This window comes from Anser anser, assembly GCF_964211835.1.
Source record: "Anser anser genome assembly, chromosome: 12".
Taxonomy (NCBI): Eukaryota; Metazoa; Chordata; class Aves; order Anseriformes; family Anatidae; genus Anser; species Anser anser.
In genome coordinates this window covers 18290560-18315109 of record NC_139733.1, presented here as the reverse complement: position 1 = coordinate 18315109, position 24550 = coordinate 18290560, and the positions used below count along the sequence as shown (strand labels likewise).

At 40.1% G+C, this 24550-nt stretch overlaps 1 protein-coding gene across 4 annotated transcripts in view; it reads right to left on the bottom strand.

The window, feature by feature from the left end:
- TAFA1 (TAFA chemokine like family member 1) overlaps positions 1-24550 on the bottom strand; it is a 225306-nt gene that overhangs the window by 170528 nt on the left and 30228 nt on the right. The window contains exon 4 of one of the 4 annotated variants that reach the window (XM_083795730.1): positions 12600-13360. The exons of the other annotated variants lie outside the window; for them this stretch is intronic. Coding sequence (XP_083651856.1) covers positions 13276-13360 — 85 coding nt within the window. The 3' untranslated portion in view covers positions 12600-13275. Of the gene's footprint in view, positions 1-12599; positions 13361-24550 lie in introns of those variants that run through there. 4 annotated transcript variants of the gene reach the window in all.

Here is a 24550-nt window from a genome sequence, read left to right as displayed (position 1 = left end):
CATGCACTTACTGTTGTAGAAATAAGAGTATCAAGAAATACACATGGAAATGAACTGATAAGTTATACCCAATTAAGGATTTCTTGATTTGTGTTCTCCCATGATTTTCTGCTGACAAGTCTATAAAACCAATAGACATAAACAAACTTGAAATACTGCCGATGAATTCCCAGAAGCCCAAATAGCACATTTCTCACAGCTGATATCTAGCTAACAGAGACAGAGAAAAGCAATTAAATAATAAAAAAAAAACACTAATTCCTCAAATGACTCATTTCTCACTTAAGAGGAATATCTTTTCTCTGCTTCTACTGTCCTCTAATAGCTCCTTCATGCCCACATCACTTTGGGTCACTAAAGCACAACGAGCCCTACTTCTTTCCAAGATCAGTCCTTGCCCAGGTGGGGAGCTTGGCATCCCCTTTTGCTGTAAAGAGCTGACTCCTCCTTCAACCTGAGCATTTTAATACTCCTCCCTCCCCTTCCCCAGGGACCACCTTTGGCATCTTTCATCATGAATATTTCTGTCAAAGAGCACTTGGTGCTGCTCCTGCATACCAGCCATCCCGTTAGCACACAGAACTATCTCAGATTAATTTGTAGATGTACACTGGATTTTGGGGAAAGCCAAGAAACTCAAGGCTTGACAGTAGATTTGCTTCCATTTTCAGCATTGTCTGTGCCAAAAACATTACTGCCATACTCGCTGCGTCTAATGCTCACAGCAGCATTTGGTTTGGGCCTTATGTCTCCTTAAGGAATGTTAATGTTCAGAGACAATTAACTTAGGGACCTTCTGACATTATTTGCAGCAGAAATGTTTCAGGTGTCTGATAGACCCTGTGAGCATAATGGCTGAGATGACCCATTTTTGGAGAAGTCTCTCCCACATCAACTTCTAAGGCCTTTACTTCAGATCATGGTTGGAAACACGGGTGAAAGTCTCACTGTTACTGGATCAAGGAGCATTACGTTGCTTCTAAGCACATCGGTCATTTTGTTTGGAAATTTAGAAATAGAGGGAGCTGGGTACCAAGAATCCTATATAAAAGTGTGTTCCTGAAAGGGCAAAATACTGGAACAGACACCTAAGCATTCCCATTTAGGCAAGCTATTTCCATCATTACTGGCACTGTCTTACATTCTAATTATAGGGCAGAGAGAAGAAAATGTGGTAAAATGCTGATTTTACTGTTCTGCCAGATAACACTAAGAAAAATAACAATTCACATGTCAATCTTTGCTATTTCTCTTTCTTATTTCATGACAATGAATTACTGAGATCTGGCATAAACAAGCAATTTAGTGCTTAATAAGTACTTAAGAGAATTAGGATCCTAATGACTACAACTGAACTACTCAACAGCCCCCTAAAATCAATGAAAGCATGGGAACAAATTGAAAGAAGAACTGAATTATGTGCTCCAAAACTCTTCTTCTCTCCTTCCTTTTAATTTGTGTTTAAAAGCTTGATTTGCTAATTAGTTGTATACCCATGTTTTTGAAAATCAAATCTGACCATGCCCTTGTCTTTCTGCCAAGCATAGTTTTTTTTTAACTAGACAATGCAAATAATTCTGTAATAGTTTTTTTATATATATTATTATTGATTTTAATTATATTATTTTACATAGATTTTCAGCACTGAATAACTGGCCCTGATATATCATCCTGTTTGGGTATCAGAATGGCATAATGGGGATACTTGCAGCAGCCAAGGAAATGTAGCACTCTGCAGTCATGTTTCAATCTTTGCATTTCTCAGATTGCATTAGAATCTGCCAAAAGCTGCACCATTGACAATACCAGCAGTTGTTGGTTTTTTTTTGTTGTTGTTGTTGTTTTTTAAAGGTTTGTCAAATATTTAAACATTAGTATTGTCAGCATTAGTATTATCAACATATACTTCACCAAGACAATTAAAATTATCCTTCTGTTCTGAAAAATTCTTCCTCTCCCCTAAATGTTATTTAAACAACTTATGCAAGGCATATGTGAAGTTAGAGACTTAATCCTGAACAGTTTTTCAAAACACAGTATTATAGCCCACAGCTCTGTGAAAGAATGAGGCATATATAAAAAGTCTATTTAATACATGGTTTCCATGTCAATCTAGTCCTGTAAAAATGCACAAATATGATTATCATGGGTAGCAGAATTTTTTTCATAACCCTTTTTGCATGAAAAATAACATCCTGGAACTCACGTGTAAGTTTCAGCAATATTTTGTCCTAATTTTCTCATGACTTTCTTGAACCATATTGCAGTAGACATTAAGGAGAATTCTTTAGTTTCACTAGCTATGGCAAGGTCCAACTTTAGCTGCTGGATCCATGAAAAAAGTGCCCAAAGCCAATTGGAGCTACAGGCAGTACATGCAAACCCGTCCTGTTAATGTGACATGATTGAACTAATGGAAGATACAAAACCACATTACATTATTCTAGCTCAGAAAAAAATAAAACCAAATTAATTACTTAATGAATAAGTGATGATTACACAAAATAAATTAAATTAGAGAAAGGCTTCCCAGAGCTCTGTTGGCCCCAAAGGTCTCTGATCTTCTAAGGAGTGGAGCAGTGTGACAATCACCTCCTAGACCCCAAATCCCTAAGGAGAAGTTTGCAGTGCCATGTGCAGAAATGCAGCACACTGAGTGTTGGGAAGCATTTAAAATGGCTCTAAGAATAAATGTATGAGGAAACCTGAGGACTGTCAAAAGTAGAGGACCCTGAGATTACAGAAGTGGATTCTGGTCCTTGTCTCATTGCAGTGCTTTTGAAATAACTTGGGACTTACTCAACATGGGACTTACCACAGATATATGAAAGTGCCCATATTTGTCAGGAAGGAAGGGAGGATGGTAGGAAGTTTTTGTAACTTCCCAAAGGACCAGACTGAGGATTTAAAGACAGGAGCTTCTAGCACTTGCTGCTCTACGTTTCGATGCCAACACACAAGCAGTTGCTTGACCTTTGTGTGTTTATAGATACCTCCCAAATTTCAGAAGAAAGCAGCGTAAAACTTGCAGCCCAAGAAAAGTGTGCTCCCTTACATCTTAAAGAGAATACAATCCTCAAGTTCTCAAAAGAAAAAGAAAATATATATATATATATATAAATCCAAACAGAAAATCTGAGCTCTAAAGGCCACCATACAGTTGCAAAGTTCTAAGAAGGCCAATGTCATACATTCCAAAGACTAAAGCAATAAGTGCTGCTTAAATTAAATATACAACCAGACTCTCACAGCCATCAAAAGCTGCTTATTAAATTAAATAAACAAAAGCTGATTAATAAGACACTTGATGTTAAATGGTTAGCCTCCTGCTTGCTCTGCAATGTTCATTCTACAACAATAAATGAAAAATCATCGTGTCTGAGCATGTCTAAATCTGGGCTATAAAGATTCTTAATATATTCCTGCAGTGAGGCAGACTGAACAAAGAATTACTGACACGAAAGAATGATACAGCATATACTAATGGAAAATTTGAAGCACTGTTGCAATTAACACGAGGTCTATTCAACTCTCTGTTAGGAAATAATGAAATTTGTTAGAAGTTTTCCTTTGTGGCTGGGATGAAATAGGATTCAAGGGACCTACAGGATAAAGAAGAGCTTCGCAGTGGTTATAAGACTGAAGAAATCCAAGGCTATGAAGTACACACACACACAAAGGTTGCTCCCTGTCCCTCGCAAAGGTGTAGTTGAGGACCCCGGTCCCAGCCTGGCCTGACCCAGCCAGATATGCGGCCGGTGCAAACAGATGGACAAAGAGATCTGATCAAAGAAAACCCAGCTGGAACAGAAAGCTGCAGCAGTCGCTGTAGCTCCCAGGCACTGCAAGTAAATCAGGTTACTCTTCTGTTCTCTACAATAATATCCTCAGAAAGTTTTAAAGCCCTTGCACAGCCTGAATCCCACACAACCACCCACATCAGGGTGTGGTGCCATGGTAGAGGGCTTCTCTACCAAAACTTCAATTGACTTGGTTTGTATAGACTGAAAACCGTGTTTCAGGATGGCTTCATGTGGAAAAAATATCGCTACAATGAGATTTAAGATCATGTGTGCAAGATGCCAAACTTTCCCAGGTTGAAACAGAAACTACGGACCCTTCAGCATTTTCTCTTCAAGAGCATTCATTTCAGTTGAACAAACTCGATGAAATGTGCATATTGCATAAACCAAACAAATAAAAACACACAGGCACACAGCAGCTCACACTTCCCTTCCCAAGGAGAAGGTGAGAACAAAAATACACAGCAAATGTTAACAAAGTTGCATAATGCAGTAAAAGGTGCGTGGTGCAGATGTTTGCCTACAAAAACCTGTAGACAATAGGAAGAACAACATAGTAGGCAGTCAGTGCTGAATCTTGCTCTTCCCTAAGATCAGTTCTTTGCTTTTTGGATAGTTAAAAGAAGAATTTTCCAGACCTTTAGCTCAAAAATAATTGTTTTAGTGCTTGTCATCACAGGAAAATTACTGAGAAGTAAATTATAAGTGTAGCCTGTCCTAGCTACTCTATAACAACTCTATGAGGACACCCAGGGCAGAGTATGCATTGGGCAGAATATTAAATGCACATATATTACAAGATCAAATACAGAAAATTATCTGGAATAAGGGTTCCCAGATCGAGCAGCAACGATGGGTAGAAAGAGCACTGAGATTTGGCAAAACAAACTGCTTCTCTTAATGTTAAATAATGAGGTTGTGTAAGATAAATAACTAAGTTATTAGAATGAAAGGTTAATTAAATAGACAGTTGTTTGTTGATTATTTCTGAATAAAGAAAAAAAGTACAAGACAGACTATTTATTTGTTCTTTTCAAAAGCAGTGCTCCGCAATTCAAATTGATGCTTGTCGTGACCTGTGAAAAAGAGGGTTTCTAAATATTGACTTTGTATCAGCCATCGTTCAGCTAGTTAATAATAAGAAAAACACATTCAACAGTACAGCCTGATTTCTAAGAAATCAACAAATAACCATAAGACATTTGACAAACTTTATATGTTTATTACAACTGGTAGGTGGAAAGATTCACCTGCCATCTACTTCAGTGCAGTGTTCCTAAAAACTTGTACCCTAGGACTGAGGAAAAGGTAAAACAACGTTGTCCACTTAAAACCTTGAAGCAGAGGAGCTGCATGGGACTAAATCAGAAACATACCTCCCTTGTTAATAACTGTGAAGAATAATTGTAACCGTATGCAGATTGTGCATTGGAGGCCTATATATTAAAAATTTGGGTCTGATTCAAGGAGAAAAAATTGAGGGCCAGTTATCCATTCTTAGCAAGCACTGAACAGAAGAAATTTGTGAGAGGTCTCATTTTCCTTAGGGTAAATATTGGAAAACATTCCTGTCCTGAGGTGGAAGTTGTCTGTATAGAGTACCAGGAGGAGCACAAATGGGACTGAGCCCTGTGTGAGATGCTGCGTGTAGCCTATGTGCTCTGTACACGATGCTTCAGCTGTGAATCCAGCAGCCAGGAAATATGTTCACTTGATTATGACTGCATGCCCTGGAGCATGCTAATATTCATAATAAAGTTGCTTTTTCATTTTTTCCCATAGATATAACACCAAAAGAGGTATCCTTCCTTCATTAAAAGTAGTTCACATCCAATTAAATATTTGGAAACTCCAAAGGAGTTTCAAATTAGGGCTTGGATGTGGTTTGATATCCCAGCCACTACATCGAGAGGCTGAAGGGAAACTTGTTCTCCTTCTGCATGAGTCACATCCTCAGGCATTCCTCTAAAGAGGAAAAAGCCCTATGCTAATTTCCAGGAGTATGGTCCTACTCTATTCCCCCTCCTCCCCCTTTAAGATTAAGCTTTTAGAGTTATAATAGGTCTTGCATCATCAGACTGGCTTTAATGTGTAAAAGAAAAGCTAATTATATGCTGTTTGGTGATGGTAAGGAAAAAAAAATCAAAAATGTTTTATCTTATTTTTCCTTTGAATCCTCATGGCTCAAGGAAAGCCTTGACTGAGAGCCTTGGGCTACAAAGACACGGAGTGAAATGGGCCCCTGTACAGACTGCAGGCATTAGGCTTTTGCACAGCTTTCTCGGGATTTATGCAGTAGTGCAGGTAGCTTTCATCTCCTAGAAGCAGGCAGGATACAGAAACATGCCCCAGCACCACCCTGACAGGGGCTGGTGCAGCTCATCTCACACCGCTTTTCTTGGAAGCAGCTGTACACCACAGGGCAGCGGTGGTTCACATCAGGAAAATTTGCAAACCCCATTTGGGAACACAGCTCACTAGCGTCTGGGAAGCAAACCTGGACAACTCAAGGCCTGGGGTCTGCTCAGCAAGAGAAAGTCTCTTGTACATCTATAAAACCTGGCTCTGGTTCTGCCATCATGAGGGTCTGGACTGAAATAGCTCGCACAACCCAAGAGGCTCTCTTACACGGTCTGGAAAGGATTTGATTTTTAAGGGTTTGTGCCAATTGAGTAAAGGCTTACACCCATTAGTTCACATGAAATTTCTTTGGAACTCAGGAAAATATGAAAAATAAAGTCTCTGCCAGCATCCTGGGGGTTTTATTTAGAGTGCTGAGGAATCAAACTGGGCAGCCTGTGGGAGTTCAGCACTGTGGCGGAAACTCCTCTCATCAAAGCGCCAATGTTTTCGAAACCAGAGCCAAAGACAGAGCACTTAATTGTGCATCCACCAAATATTGTTTCCCTGAATTTCAGGTTTTATACTGTAGTTGTCACGAAAGCCAGATTCAGACATCCCTATTTCTGACACAATTGCTGCAGTCTGTTGAGTCGCCCTGGCTGGACTTCGGGTTTGCCTCTCTATCCAGTGATGTGGCCAGCCATGAACTCACCTCTGCAAAGGATTCACTGCACCTCCTCAATATCCGTACAAATGCACCGCAGAGTTTACATACTGCTCAAACTCTTATCTATTCTTAAAAAATGGCTAGATAAGGAAGATAACAGAGGTCCATTATACACAAAAACACATGCATAAACTCACACCTCAGTAGCCGTAGCATTTTTTCCTACATTTGATCTGAAGGATAAAGAGACAGATATAGGAAGAACAAAGGGAACAATGCAAAAAGTAAATCTTTCTTAAATAAGGCACAAATAGATGCACTGCTTTGGCACAGGTCTCTCTAAATTTAGTTTGGGTGCATTTTGTATATTGATTTTGTAATTCCCTATAACTCCCTATCCAAAGGCAGACAGGGAAAGTTACTTTCTAGGAGAGATTTAAATGAATTAAGGGAGTTGCTGGGGGAACAGAGGTACCGTGCAGTTCGATAGCAAGCACTTGCAAAAAAGGACAGGCTAGTGTAGATCAGCAGCTTTCACCATGACATAAAATAAAGAGCACAGACAAACCTGCTCAGAGCTGAACTCAACTATCCCCCCAAAAAACGACTCCAGCCTCCCAGGAGAACGAGACATAACCGCACCAAGAGGCTTAAGTGCCTGTTTGTGTAAAAGGATGACATCCCAGAGCTGTATAAATCCTGCTTGCCCGCTTGCTTCTCATTTACCAGGTGATTTACCGTAGCAAACTGCAGCGTGACTACCTGCTCTCTGCCACTCTGGGTGGTTAATACCTCTGCGTTGGGCTTTATCGCTCACACCGGGCACCCACACCAATTCAGGTGCACCCCACACTCCCTGAGGCGCCTATTTGCCTCCTTTCAATGTGTGAATGCCTCACACACCACCGAACAATTATTCAACTGTATCTGCCTCTCCCTTGCCCTCTTACATTGCCTGTCCTAATAACTCTGTAATCCTGCCCACTCCAGGAATGCTTATTTGAAGTGGCTGGAGTATGAGAAGCATTTCTGCCCCATTCCTGATGGATGCACAGGAAAGGATACGTCTGACTTCCAGTGGCACAAACACACCTTGTCACTACCTTCAGCAGAGGTGATGCAGAACACACCTCAGGAGAAGGGCTGCTGAGCAAGGATGTATCACTTTTCTGCAGCAATTTTTCCAAAAACTACTCCTCTTAGTGAAACAAACCTTCCAGGAGCTTACAACACCAGGTGCCTACTGCTTAAGTGGTTTTTTTTGTTTGTTTGTTTTTACTATTCTGAAACTCTACAAGCTGAAGATGTAATTAACTGCTACTTTTTAGATAATAGATCATTTAAGAAGCTGTATTGTTAACATATGTACACATAAGTGGAAAGTATTTATGCGGTGTCATGCCTGTGTAGGGAGAAAAAGTGGATATTAACCTATGCTGCTAGTTACTAGGAAAAAAAATTACCTCAACTCATTATTTGACTGATAGAAGCAAATTAGCAGGAGGTTAAGATGCCAGGTTATAATGTCATCTTCTAGCAAGAAAAGCACTCAGAAAAGGCAGGTTTCCCAATCAAAGACTTCAAACACTTATTTCAGAAGCTGACATATTTCTAAACAGCACTGTCAGGAGGAAGTTTCTTACGCAAGTGCACATAATTTGTATTATTCTCAGAGAGCTGAATGACTAATTGCACAGGCTGAGCTGGGTTTCAGGAGTGAAATCCATTTGGCTTTAGCGTGCCTGGCTCCCACCGATTCCTCTTCTCCCCAGGGACCTTCCTAAGGGCAGGGGGCAGCTTCTACCCCAGCAGCACAGTACCGTTGGCCAGCAACAGAAACGCATACGCAGGAGCAGAGGGAGCATCACTGAAATTTATGCAACACCTTCCCCACCCCAGCTAGACCAAAGCTGGCAAATCCACCGATACCAGGATGACGTCTTTTCAGCAGCCTGTGACGTACCCTCAGCGACACAGCAGCATCCCTTCGTGCCGAGATATTTTTGTCTGTCCCTAAGGAGAGAGGGTGCTGGGAGAGGGAGGGCATGTGGCTCATGTGCACTCTGCTCGTACTGTGCAGCAGGGAGCAAAGAGCGGAAACACAGGTCTTGCTTGGGGAGCAGAGCGGGAGCAAGGCTGAGAAGGGTGCACAAAGCTAGAAGGTGGCCTGAAATCCCCTTAGAAAGGCTCTGTTTTCCAGAGAAGTTTAATTTCGTCTCTCATGCACAAAGCAATTTGGAAAGAAGCCCTTCCTTTCCATCCCAGGTCTCCACATGGCCTCACCAGAGCCCAAGTGCCTCCGCGCATCTGCCCGCTGCGTCGGGCTCTCTGAGGACAGACTGGGAATCAGAAACCCCGGGGTGAGGGAGAGGGAAGAGCAGCTGGAGGTGAGCACATGGAGCGAGAACTTTTGTGCAGGAATAACTCCAATAACATTTGTGAAAACTGTGTTATTAGGTCCAGTAATACTGAAAGGAGTTAATTGTACAACTCTTCTCTATACGTATTGGAATTAGAGTTAGGACTCAGATGTTGAGCTTATTTTAAACAAAAATATCTGCAAGAAAATTTGAAAAAAAAATGGTCCTTTGCATAACAGGGGAACTTTTCATTCCCACTGCATAACCCAAGCTGAAGTGGGACTACACTAGTCCTCTGTGGTTGAAGAAACCACCAACTGCCCATCCCAACAGACAGCAGAACGACACAACCACATTTATTTTACATTTATGATGTGTTAGCTAAGTGAAATCTGATTGCAGTGCAGCCCAGCCTCTTTAACCAGTGATTTCTAGTGGGCCACTACCTCTGTAGAGATACACCGCATGGCCTGGCTAGTAAGCTTTTCAAAAATAACCAAAACAAGGCCTATCACAATTTTCTGGGACATGACTTGCACCATCAAGTATGAATGCATTCGAAGCTTAATTTCAAGTTGATGAACAAATCCAGAAACAATCCTAATTATTTTGCTTTTCAGTATACAGCACTAATTCAGTTTGTTGCAGTGCCTCCAGGCATATTAAAAACATTTCCACCATCTTCTGACAAAAAATAACAACACAACATTCTGAAGGGAGAGATTGTCTCACCCCTATGTTATTACAGGGGGTATACTTGAAGGTGTTCATGCCATGGCTTTCCTTTTTAGGATATAGAATTTGCCTTTTCCCTTTTATGCATCCTTTTCAGTATCAGTACTGGTCTTCCTAAGAGCACTGCTTCTTTCTGTGATTAGACAGTAGGAATAGTTCAGGTGTAATACTTTACAGCAATTTAATTTAATTTGAGTTCTTATGATGCTGCCTCTAGGGTGCTGTATCTTCCTTTCACTTCTCTATGTGTTGGATTGATTTATTTTGCTTTTCTTTCTGTCACTGTTATTTTTTTTTTTATTTTTATTTTTTTTCCCAGCCACGTCCTGTCTCCCTTCACCAGTCTTTTCATAGCCTATGCCTACCTATAGGCATATAACCTTCCATACCTACCTGGAAGCCATATAGCCAGAGGCAATAACACTGGGACAGCATGTATCTTCTCAGGTAGACACATGGACAGGAGGTTCACAGGGTTTCTCATTCTCACAGCATGAGAACACTTCAAAACCTCTCCAAAATTTATTTTTACAGCTTCTTGCAACAGTAAGATGCAGGGAGTAATAATGACAAAGGAGAAGCTCAAGAATTGATACCCCAAGTGATCCCATGCCCTTGGGGAGAAGTCTTGGGGGGAGTACTAAAACCCATAAAAAATGGATGGGGCATCTGTATCTGCAACTTAATAAGCTGAATATGATCTTTGCATTGGTTGGAATAAATGGCAGAAAATAGAAACATCTTGAATCTGATTTGTGCACAGCAAAATATGACCAAACTGAGTCCATCCAACTGGAATAAACTTTGCACAGTAGTATGATGAATGCACACATACGTTTTAATTTTTGCCACTAGTCAAGTCCATTCATCACTTATTTTGCTTACAACTGCACATTTTCAATGTGCGGAATAACCCAATATTTTGAAATGAACATTTAGTGAAGCAGGTCCTACAACAGGAATGTACTTTGAATTCAACACAATAATGGCAATTATAGGGAGTTCATCTGATACTTGTTGGGAGATTCCAAGGTGTTTAGTTTTCATGACTGATTTTTCAGATAGAAGTTGTGTTTTATTAAGCTGTACCCTTTAAGCACAGGAATCACTACAAATTGAAAGAAACATCATTTCCACTGCAAGCACCAGACTGTAAATTGCATTCAACTTTGAATCCAAAGTGATAAACTCTGTAAGGATACAATGACTTATTGGCTTTATATGAACCTCCTCCATCTTGCATTATTTCTATTTTAGCATGACTGGAGACGTTGCTGTTACCTAACCTCATATCCTACACTGATACAATCTGTGAATGAATGTACTCGGTTTACCTTCAATTAACTGCTACCTTCATTAAGACAACAATCTTAGAAGGTCTTCTGAATGGTAGCTCTCTTCCTTTGCAAAGATATTTGGCTAGATTCCTATGCAAGTTTGTACAATAGATTGCTATTCTCAGCTGGGGCTTCTGAGCCCAATTATTTAAGAATAACAATACACACCACATGTATACACAGTGCTCACAATTAAAAATTTAGTATTTCTCCAACAGTTAGAGTTATTTGAGGTACCATTTGTTTGTGTATATGCCTGAATTAGCAAATAACTGTGGTGAGAATACAGCATCTGTAAACAAATTCTGAAATGTTAATGGTGGCCACTATATATGCAAAAATATGGTGTGGTATAAATTTTTAATTGGCAGTCATCGGGGATGTCTCCGTTGCAGATAGCAAACTCCCAAGGAACTTATGAAGGTCATCCCAAAGAAATGTTTGTGAAATCCTGAGAGATCTTTAATCCACACTGCCACATGTAATATATTTGAACATCAAAAAAAAAAATAAAAAAAAAATTAGAGTGTTTTAAGTTAACTGTGGTAAATTTCCTTTTTCTATCAGCTATGTACCTGGTCTAATTTATTATCAGGGGTACATTTATACCCACCTTTGGAAAATGATTTTGTGCTAAACTTTCCATACAAGAGTTATTTTGGGGTAGGTAACAAAATTCCTCAGGACCTGACGCCACAACATCTCATTCTGGGAAAGAGGGAGCCCACTTTCCTCTCCTAATCCTGCAGGGTCACTGGCTGTTGGATCTCACCTCTCTGATAGATCCAAGACTGAATCCAGAACCAACCAATCTTGTACCCTGTGTCAGAACCAATTCCACCCATGTTCCACACTGACAGAGCTGCCGGAGAGCTCTTCTATGGTGCCTTGCTTTAAATGTGGCAGCTACGGTAAGAGAGGCTGAGACCATTGTGAATAGACAATAGGGAAGGTGACCAAAGGCACATTATGATACCAATCCCTAATTGGTTTTGCAAGTTATGCAGGACTATTATTTTGTGAATCATTTATGCATCATATAAAGAGGGAGATCTATCTATTAAATTTACATATACATCAGTTTGGATTTATATCAACACCTAGATATCATATTATCAACATGGTACTATAATTGAAACAAAAATCAGAATTACCAAGCAATATAAATGAAAATAGGTCTTTACACAAATGCTTAGGGAAGGCTCCAACAATCTTCATGCTTTCATTCTCACTAAAGACTTTGAAGTCGGACAACTGTAGTTCTCTATCTAACAGGCATGAAGGGGATAGTTGCTGAATTTCTAGCACATACAAGTACAAAGGCATGAAATGACCAAAATTCAAAACCATGTAAAAGATTTCATAAGGTTTTTAATTCTAGATTAAAAGATATTATGATTAGACATTAAGAGCTGATATTAACTATTTACGAGTATTAAAGGCCTCTTCATCCCTGAATAAGTAAATAGTACTGACAGTCGTACATATCAAACGACAAGCCTGCCAAACTTTTAGAGCTCTGAAGAAAAAAACACCGCAGTATTGCCCGGAAACATATCACTCTATTTCTTTTTTCCTCAGAAGAGGAAAAAAAATTCAAATTGAACTCAAAACACTACCACAAAAATACATCATTTTAGAGAGGGTTTTGAAAGACATTTTTGTTTTCACAAAACACGTAAAGCAAACATTTATCTCTCCCGATGCAACAAATCCAGACAAAGGCACAATCCCTCTGGAAATGGACAGAATTTGGAATTTCTTTCAGCCTCAAACTAAAGGATAAGCTTCTTCCAACTAAATGGGGTTGTTTTAGGGGGGTTCTTTTTACATCCTGCCATTCCGACTCTGTGTAATTCTAATTTAAGCCTTGTACCACAACAGGTATCCAGCAGTAACTACGTGGTGCCATTTGCACAACACAGATATTTCATATAGTTCTTAAAGCCATAAAGGAAAGTAAAGCTCTTCCTGTGTCATTTAAAATACGAGGCTCAAAAGGGCAGCAGAGGTGTTTGCTGTACCAGCTGTCAATGCCTCCACTGTACTCTTCTCCTTCTGAGGGTGATGGAGATGTACAGTTTTTGGATCAGTTGCACCTTTTTTGAAATTGACCTGAGAAATGAAAATAAGACGGGAATATCAGCCACACACTAAGATTTCTGGGGACTTGGAGTGAAAGCTGCCACTGTTACCATCAACTCCCTGAAAGGCAACCAAATAGCATCATTTCTATCATTCTTACAGCTCCAAAGGACAAAATTAAGGGCACCAGCTCAAAAAAAAATAAAAAAAAAATTAACAGGAAAGGTGGAAATTGGGCTGAAAAAATCTATATAAATTGAGTTGAAAAGATCAGCTTGGATACAAAAAAAATGTTGGTAAACATCATTCAGTATTTGTTTATGCATAGGTTTAATACATTATGCATCCATTTGCCATGATAGTATTACACACTAAAAATCTGCATACCTTGCAGAAAGCTTGGACACAGGATACAAGAGGACTAAGCAGAAGATTAATCTGTCATATTGGAAAATCTGAGATGAATCTACTCTGGAAACAAGATAAACAATTTGCAAACAAATCACAGAATTATTTGTCCATATCACTGAAATTTCATTTGGTTCTTCAAAAGCAACAGTCTGCTGCCAGGTGATGACCAGAGCTGAGTGTGTCATTGTTAGAAGGGGTGCAAATGAGAAGGGATGGAAAACTGGGATTTTTTTTTTTCATCCAAGCTATTATTAGCGGCACGTTCCTAGGATGTGACAAAACAGCTAAAGCGTCTTTTCTTAGCTCAAATTAACACACCCTCTCCCTGCTCACAATGTATGGAAAAGACAGGGAAAGACTGAGGATTTTTAGAGATGATGTACTACCAGAAGTATCCTGGGAGTCAGTTCTCCCTCTCCCACAGAGGCAGTAAAGTGCTGCTCAAGGCAAACACGAGAGTCTTGAGTGCTTCATGCCACCCCATGCCGTTGTGCTTCCCCAGCACCTACAGCCCTGCACTGGTCACAGTGAAGGATATGAACATCTTTTTAAAAATCAATCTCTTGGTTCATTGGGTGCCTCAAGCTCTAAATTTGAAGAATTAGGTGAAGAGCTCCCAACTGGCTCTTCTCCTGCCCTTGCAATTTGGTTATCCATGGCTGCTCCCCCTCAACCTTCTTCTCCCCTCCAAATGGAGAGGCCCCAGCCCAGACCCTTGATTTGGGACTGTTTCTGGGAGCACACTGCTTATGAAAATAGAGTTGTCATCTTCAACCAATTATTGCCAATCTCAAAAATGTGCACGTTAATAATTCATCTAATCTATTTAGGTTGATATCTACCAGCTGATTCTCCAGTACATAAAGACTTGATTGTGTCTGAGATTTCAGACCATCATGAAACGGTTTTAGGAAAGAATAGCTCTTCCTTCCCTCTCTCCCACAATAGAGGTTGATTGAGAAAGAGCTTGCAAGCTTAAAAATGGTGTTTAGCCTTGATCTGCTGTAGCTTCTGGTAAGGACAAGGCCATCATGAAGGGCTTTTTCTCTTGTAACTGAATGCTGGTCTTCGTCAAAAGTGAAATTTTTCTGCAAATTCTGGTGACTTCAATACAAACTTCTACAAAGTTATTGTGGAATATAATGTGTTGCAATGAGATATTTTTTAAAAAGGAAATTTATGGATATTTTTAGGAGTATTGAAATACATTTGATGTATTTCACATTTGTCAACAAGATGATAGTAACATCCTGCACTACTTTTCTATTGACATGCCTTAAAGTACGATTTTTGTACAAGTGTCAAACTTACCCTTCATTGCATCTCAAAGCAGACACTTTGCTCTAGATAAAGGGAACTGTGATTTGATCAATGCAAGGCAATAACGATTTTCAAAACAACATGAAAGGAGATACAACATGAAAGAGGAGTTGAAAAATTGAACCACTATTCTGTTGTTAAAAACATTGCAAAAACAGTAAATAGAATATTAAAATTTGGGAAAACCAAAGCAGTTTCAAATCAAAATACATAAAAATCCCAAATTCTAGTCAGCTCAGGACCCAGTGTCCACTTGGGAGAGAGTGCCGGTGGATGTCTCACCATCATCCATGGAGGGGAGGAGGTCAGAGCCAGCCGGGACTCTGCTCCAGCAGGACCCACAGCGCCTGCCAGCCAGGGCATCCCCCATGGCTGCTCTACCCCAGGGTAGATGTGCCACAAAGTGCAGTCAAGTTTCTTGTGCTAATGCACTGACTGGCGTGAGCCTGAGTTCATCTCTGCTGTTCACACATTCACCACAACCAATCTCAGCTACCAAAGCTAAAATAAAAGGCAAACTAACAATGCAGCATGTTCCAAATGCATCTGGTAGTTATGAAGAGTCATGCAGCACTAAAAGAAATCTTGCCAACCCCTTTTCCTCTCCTGCTATAATAATGCACCCCCCTGCAAGCATTTACTGAGAAAAGATCACAGGAGGTCACCAGACTGGAACTTGCTACAAGTGCTGCAAATGGAATAACACCAAAGACATAACGGCAAAAAAACTGAGCAAGGACGTTTCACTTCGTGATGAGGAGCCATTTATCTAGTGCTTGCAATGTGACTTGTATTTTGCTGGCAGGAATGAAAGGGATCCTGAACTAGAAAATAAAACTGAATGCTCATTTTCGTTCTCTCCCCTCTGGCTAAATGTTGCAGAAAATGAAGAAAAACTGTAAGGAAAGAGAATAAATTTAAAAAGATACTACCTGCTCTGTAGGAAATGTAATATCAATAATTATTGAGCTATTGATATCCAGAAGTCACTCCAGTGATGAAAAATTAGACAAAATCATTCGTGTTGTACACATTTTGTCAGATGGGCTAACTCTGAGTCTGATGATATGGAATTTAAAGCACATGAAGATAAACATGCTTCCTGCCCCACACGCCTCACACCCATGCTGCTGGCTGAAGGCAGCACCACTCTGTAGGCTCTGGAGAAGGCACAGGTAATGTCTGCTCCCCTCCTAGCAAGGAGCAGGGAGGAGGAGGTAAAGTCATCCAGGGCATTCAGCAACAAAATGCATCCAGGAAATAGCACGGGGACTGATTATACATTTATAGAGTTCCACACCCCATAGTCTAATCTGCATTTGTGGCTTAAAACTATTTTCAAATCATTTGCTGGCCTATAGACATCCTATTGGTTAAAAACATTAAAATATATCTGCTGCGCCAGAACGAATAACATATTTTCAAGAGCAGTGCAATACTCAATTAAATCAAAAACAAAAATAAAGCAGAAAGACACACACAGAAGGAAGTGAGCTGGACTCTATTGCCATAAAGATGGTCTTCAGGTTAGAAGGTTCTTTAATGTATTTAGTACATCAACTGAGATACTAAGGCATACTTACACTTCCTATTTGCAGCCTACAACATTACAGAATTATTCTTTCTTCCACATGCCTCTGAATTGCATTGTAAATTATGGTCATCCCTGCTCTCTGCCACCAAAATTAATTATTGGATAAATAGAGTCAATGCATGCAGCTGCTCTGCAACAATCTGTTTGATGGGATGTTTGGGGCATCGCAGCAGCCTTGCCCAGATGTGGCTACTCTCAACATTCGGGTTACATGACCGAAGGACCCCTGGTGAGGCAGTCCTCTGCCCTTGTCACATCCAACACAGGGGGCTCTCTGAAGCTCATGTGATTCCAGTGGACGGGCAACCTCATCTCCAAGATGAGCAGCAGTCTGACACTTCAGCTTTAAATGTAAATACCCACCCCAGTGGCCAAAACGTTGCCTTCTAGCATCAATACATCTAGACAAATCAGAAAAAATGTACAACATGTCCATCAGTGCACAGCGGCTTTCATTTGTTAGCAGCCTGGGATGCAGGCAGCTGCTCTGTGAGCCCCAGATGCTCTGGATAAGAGCAGACAAAAAGAAGAACTAGTTTAACACCCGCCTGAAAAAGGGATGTTTCCCTCCTGCCCCCTCCCCCCCCCCCACTAAATAGGTATGTCAATCAATAAGAGATTAGCAACATCAATCAATAAGAGGCAGTAGCCCAAAATAAAACGTCTGAACTATCATGGGTTTCTTCAGCAGCTCAAATTAGTTAGTGCCAATTAATTAATGCTGAAAACATGCTCTAGTGCACTCTTCCCATTTCAAGAGGGAAACAGGAAGCAGAAAAGATAAAACGACTTACAGTAACAGATAGCTCAATGCTAGAGACAGACCAAATTCAGGTAGCCTGGCCTCTATTCTCAGAAAAAACTATCCCCATCATGAATTCACTTTGAAATCACCAAAACAGACATTTTTTCCTCTCCCTCAGTCTAACATTTTCTCTGACTGCAATGGTCTGTGAACAGAGATATTTGGAACAAAGCACAAGCTCGAGCAGAGAAAAGAAAACACCCTTGTGACTGCAAATTCATGCTGCCAGACCCAGAACAAAACCACCACAGCTCCTGGCTCTACCAGGCCCCGGTACTGGGCTCTGCCTTGCATCACAAAAAAGTCCCAATTCAAGCTTTTACCCATTTCAATAACTGCTCCCACTCTGCTGTTTCCCTGAACATTCACCCTGCCTGTTACAACCTGAAACCATTCCTTGGGAAACTGAAAATGCAAACGTACCCCAAAGCAGCAAACCCAAGCAGAAGAATAAATAAAAATCCCATCCACACATGAAACGTGCTGCACACTCCCCAGCCCAGGCACACAGCAGCATCGCCTGACGATGACTGATGCTTGACAGCTGGACAGATCCCTTATCTGGGAGGAGGAAATGAACAGTGCCCTCAATAACTGGAGGTGTCTCTTTCAGCAGATGACAGTGACAATTTAGCAGTTTGTTACAGCAAATCTAGCAGCATTTAATTGCATTTAGACAGCCAAATTGGAAGAGTGGCTCATTCCTTACTGCACTGACCGGCGCTGCTTAAAGATGACTTGCTGTTTATTTGCAAATGGTTTTTACTTCAAACAACTGCAAAGAAGTAAAGCCTTTCCTGAAGCAGATGGGGCTATACATTTACCTGCAGATCTAAAGAAGCTAGGATATAAAAAAGGCAGAAAAAAAACATTGCTGCTTAATTGGTAAAAGAAATGAAATTATGTCAAAATGCATGACTCCTCAAACTCCAGAATAGAAAAGCTAGGCAGTCTATTTGGATCAGTGTTTGTTTGGTTTATATGGTTATTGTGATTAAAAAACTGATTATTGAAGACTCTTTTCAGTCAGTAGGTCAAGTTTCTGTCACTCTTCCCAAGTTTAAAGTAAAGAATTTGAAGCTGGATACAAGTGCGTGAGAATTCAACGTTTAGAAGATGTAGGACCACTAGAGACATGAAAATGCTCGTACTGCAAAGCAAGCAGGAGCCTGACTGACATTTCTGCCATCCCCAGATCCATGGGTGACATGCAATGTCTCCTGTGTCTCCAACTTTTAACCTTTTGCCATAGATCAAAGACATTCAAGATACTTTGCTTTATATTCCCAAAAAAAATATTTTAGAGTTGAGCTGCTGGCTTTCAGTGTCACTCCATTGCATGAGTCAGATTGTTTCAATTATACGGTACAGCATAAGCCTGTATAAACATGGGTTTATCCAAAATGCAAATTCTAAATAGGGAGCATGATGGCCCTTTGGGTCATCAGCAATATCCATGCCCTCCTGCATACAGGGCAGCCTCGAGATCAGGATTACCCATCGCAGATGTACCCTGCCACAGGTGCTGCTTCTTCTTGGGAAACAATAAAACATCACTTAAATATGAAAATCATGAAGATTCAGAGACTGTTACAAGTTCAAGATCCCAAGAAGCCCTGAGGATTTTAATCAAATAAATTCAGCAGGACTTCCCTGAAGGAAGAATATCAGATCTGTAGACTTAGATTTGACTCAGACTCTTCAAACTTAACTAATTCAAAAACTGATTCTTTTGAAGAAAAACACACAAGGTGGTATTATATTTTGAATTAAGCACAAATCGTATGCTAGAAACCTTTTAGCGTTTTCCATGAAGTTAGGAAAAAAATTATGCACATCAGGGTTTTGGGAGCATTGAAAGGCCACCTACAGTTGAAGTGATTGACATGAAATTTTGTGTTATTACTTCCTCCTCCAGCTGTATGGTAGAGGCCAAATGCCATGATGCCACCTGCATAATGCAGACACAAGTAACCTGCCACAGTGGATCAAAAGCCTTAAAGGAAGCCTTTTTCAGGGTCAGATGTGTTTGAGTATCTAATGTAGAACAGAAAAAAAATGTAAACAGGTGCCAACTGCTAGATTTCTGAAGGGCTTTTCATTCGGTTCTCTTACATTGCGGGCATCAATGCCAGAACATAAAAACAGGACAAAGGAAAAATAGTTAAACAAGAAAGAGAGCTTCAAAGGGATGATATCTTTCAGAGTCAGTTGTAAAATATATATTACTGTTGGCAGATCAATATTACCAATTTCTGTCTGCACTTCCATCTCTGGATGAAGGAAATTTTTCTGTTGCCCTTACAAAAAGTTCAAAGATACGGCTGTACTAACACTCAGAATGTTATGATATTAAACCCATAATGGTTAAATGCACAACAGGTTGCAGCTAGTACTCACTCAGGCTTGTCCCAGGAAAGCAATGGGAAAATGACTGCACAAGGATTCTCAGCATTTTAGTCCTGACTTGTTGATCAAAATGGCGTGCTACATAACACCATCGTTCAGATACAAACCTGGTCAGGCTCCTCTTGCCCAGAATCCCCCATAGCCTTGACTGCATTTTGCACTTCATAGGGAGATCAAAGGAGCCAGCACAAACAGTCACAATTCCTCATGGTCATAGTTCTGAGAAATTCATTCTTAATTTGAAGAAGTTTGGGCATGTTGAAGCGCTAAGAAAAGCGCAGATATTCATAACATCAGGTCAGAACATACAGACCCAAATAACAGTATTGCTCTGGGTTAAATGCAAAATGCTATGAGTAATTCGTTAAGAATTCAAGTTACTATAAAACTATACCCATGAAGCACATACCTTAGACTCTGACCTTATACACTGGAGACTAGCTGTCTGAAAAGTCTATGAAACATTTTTCAAATACACGTTTTTGCATTGCGCTTGTGTCCAAGAACAGTGCCAAGCAGCCATGTGCAACAGAATTGAGCTACGAGCTCCTCCCAAGAAGAGCACACACAACGAGAGTACAAAAGCAAATACAAAATGTTGGAGTTCAACTGGTGCTCGACAAACACCAGACCTTTGTCCCTGAACAACGTATCTGTTGCGCCCCCTCCTTTTTGGAAGCTCATAGGGAAATACCATATGTCATGCAGGATTTATTACAGACTCTCGCTATATGATTAAGTTCCTTCTCAGCTTCAGGCGAGGCTAAATTAATTTGACTTTAAAACAAAGCAAATGTTAGTCTAATATGCACATGTGTTTTTGCTCTTCCCTTAGAGAGCAGGTCCTGCATTTTCCAAGCAACTGAGATTCCTTTCTGAAGCCTATAAGCATTTTGATTGATTAATCACTAAGGATTTATTGCCTGGTGAACAAATGATGATGTATTATCTAAAAGAAATGGAGCAAGCGGTGTCTGTAGAGATGTGTGTGATGACCAAACACTGAAAATGAGGCTCACATTTGTGCAAAATCATATTTGTTTTAACCAGTATTATTTGCATAGGAATACATGTAGAAGGAAACAACCTGTTTTCATTTGTTTAATTCTTGTTTTTAAGGGTAACTGAACTTACTATTTTAGCCTAAGGAGACACATCCTTATTCATATTTTGGGTAAGCATTGCTTAGAAGTAGAAACGCTTGACAAAGCATGGCAAAAACAGCCGGTACTTAGTCACTCTAAACTCAAGGTACCAGCTCATTGGGTTTTTGTGTTACATTGATCATGTAACCCTAATTACAACCCTGAAGTTTTAAATCAGTTTCTTGGTTATATGAGTTATCAGTTAAGTGTTAATTATCCTTAACCTATACAATTTACTGAAGCCTTTAGGATCTATTCTTTAGATCCAGAGACAATAGGGATTTTTTTTTTTTTTCTGGAGAGTAAGTTCTCTCTGTTTGAGCTGTAATATCTACTTTGTCATCAATATAAGACAGGAAACTCTTCAAGTGGAAGTTCAAGTTCTTATCTCCATATCCTGCACAGAGCCACCATGTCTTTCCCAGGAAGGTGAGTAGAAGGAGCTGGGTTCCACTGGGGTGCTGGAAGCTTGGCCCCCACTGTGGCAGCAGTGAGCACAAGGGTGTTCAGCAGTATTAAAAAAAAAAAACACACCGCAGCAAACACTGCAATAGCAGCTAAGGACCCAAGCTGGTATCTCTGCATGCCACCACTCTGCGCTCCATACTGATATTGGCTTGCTTGGAGGTAACCTGCAGATCTGTTTGTAATTCTGCATTACACAGAATGCATATTACCCTTTGGTACTACCACATTACAAATAAAAACAGAAAAGCAGCAGTACATGGGTTTTGTGCTTGTTTCAACCTGTTTGAATATGACTATTTGAAGTCCAGTGAGGGCATTACAGGAAAATCCCCAGCTACCCCAAAACCTAATTAACCCAGGTAATCACGTCAGGACATGTACTCAGTTTATTTTTAAATAGACAGGAGAAGAATTTATTATGAAACACCTGCAGTTATCCTTATCACATGAATTTTTATAACAAATAATTTTAATGACAAATTATGTAATAGTCTTGACTGTAAGAAAACACTTTTCAGGTATAAAACTAAGGGAATGAAATGTTCTCTGCAACATTAATGGGCTTTCTTGGACAAGCTATGTTTCAATGAAATATTAATTCTTGATCATTTGTCATGTGTTAATTAGCAGAATAAGCTGTAGGAAGTCTAGATTACCATGCAAATGTTAATTAGGTCATAATTTATGTTAAGCATTTCTAAGTATAGGAGCTCCAGAATCTCATTTAGCAGCAGCTGAACTTTAGAAATAACTTGCATTTGCAACAGCTATTTTTCTATTTAAATTTGACAGTTATCATGTTTTAATAAATACTAAAGGATCAATATTTAAATAATGAAGATATTTTAAATTGTGTAAAGTCTTTTCTTCCCCCTCTACCTAAGGTCACACCTCTGCTAAAAGTTTATACAGTTTGTTCATCCAGGTACAGTGAAGTTGGGAGCAGATGGCGAGGTCACTTTCCAGTGCAACAACTCACAGGTACCATAGGAAGCCTGGGGAAGAGCTAATGGCTTTAATTTATATCAGAGCCAAAACAGACAGCCCCACAAAGGCAGGGATGCCAGCTCATCAAGGTGCTGTTGGAGCTCACCCTGTGTACAGTCAATAGCAGCAGCAATGACCTTAGGAGCTCACCATTTGTTTTTAAGAAAAGTGGCTCGCTGTGGCACTTGAGATAGAGAAGGTGGCTCAGGAATGTGAGAATCCTTTTCAGGATTTCTCCTGCTCCCTCAGGAATGGGAAGATTTAAAGAAGTGAACCACAGGATGCTCCTGTCCAAATCTGTGAGTCAAGAGCATCCTCTGACCTCAAGCTTCATTGCACATTTTGTGCTGTTTACAGGCACAGCCCCTGGCACTGGTGTTCTGTCAACCGATTAAGCAGGAACTGCATCCAGCCCAAGCCACACATGACAATGCAGGCGGCTTTTGGGGCTGTTGATACTTACTGGTCCATTACCTGAAAACACCCATATGCTGCAGCCAGTTTGAAGCAGTGGAGAAGTTGGCTCCGCACTGGTATTTTATGTGGAACAACTATTGAAATAAACAGCTGCAGTGACACACTGCAGTGGGATGAAGATAAATTTATTTTTCTATTTCCACACTCCCACAACTTTTACACCTCCCCACACAAATCTGCCCAAGCTGCTTCCACTTGGTTGATATTATCAAAGGAAGAAAAATAGCATTGAGGCTCTAAGGGAATACCAGCACTGACTCCCCCTGCTTCACTTCAAAGGCCAACATTAATTGTTATTTTAATTTGTTGAACTGCTTTTTAACTGAGGTTTTTTTTTCAGTTTTTTTTTGTCATTGTTTTGTTTTCAGGAACAGAAAAATCATTAAATAATATAAGAGTTAAAAAAACTGATGCAATCCCATTTCAAGCCATAATGGTCAGCTCTATTTTCTCCAAGATACTTCCAAAGCAAATAACATCAGGTTGGAAAAATCACAGTTCAGCCATAACATCTGACAAATTGGGAGCTAGAAAAATAACAGCTTGGAAACAAATTCAGTAGAGAAGAACTAAAGTTAAATAATAAAAAAGGAACAAAACTTAGGATCCCTGCCGTGAGAGAGGCAAAGTGGGAATAGCAGGAGATAGAGAGCAGCAACAGGACCAAGAATAATCAAGGACACCAAACCAAGATTTAAATACTTCATTTCCACCAGGAACAGATAAAGAGGAGGAACACAGGAAAGTATAAAAATAGCTAATGACATGGGAAGACCAAGCTGAGTTATTTACCATTCTTCATAGTGCAATACTAGTGAACAGCACTAAAAGATGTGACATACGAGATTGATTTAGTTATTATGCCACTTTAAATATTACCTCTATAGCACACTCACTACTATTTTACTCTAACAAATCAGTGCACTCTTATGCACAATGATTACTTAGTTCTAGGCCACTACACAAGCTTGAGCTCTACTACCGAGGGGAACAGAAAAGAGAGGGGAAAGCAGGAGCCCATTTCCCAGTGCTGCAAAGGAAATAACTTGTGTGGCCGTTGAATCCAACGCCAGGTCACTGAGCCACAGCACTAGCTGGCAGCAAGGTCTGAATGCCAGGACATGTCTACTCTACACCGGACGTCAGTCACATGGTCTGCTCAGGAAGCAGCAATCCTCGGGGAACAAGGGATGCTTTGTGAGTGTGCCGCATGTATAGGTGCGTAGCTGCTGGTCACCAGAAGCACTGAGCTCCCATGGACATTTAGAAGTGAGTTTCTTCTTTTCAGAGAGCTGTGTTTAAGTATTACTGATGGTATGTGTACTATTAACTGGAGCAATTTAAGCCTCCCAACTCTGAGGGAATTCCCTGCTCCACATTTTAATTATCTTTTTTTTTTTTAAAACAGAACACAATTATTAGTAACTTATTTCAGTGGAGATGAGCTACAATGTCTTGCTCTATTTTTGGAACACCATTTAAATCACTTTGTATACTACAGCAGTGTTGATCTCACAGTATCTTAAGCCAAAATAGCTTTCTTTCAACACTGTCTATACATTTTTCAGTGCAGAGATACAATCAATACAAGCAAAGGAGTCTGA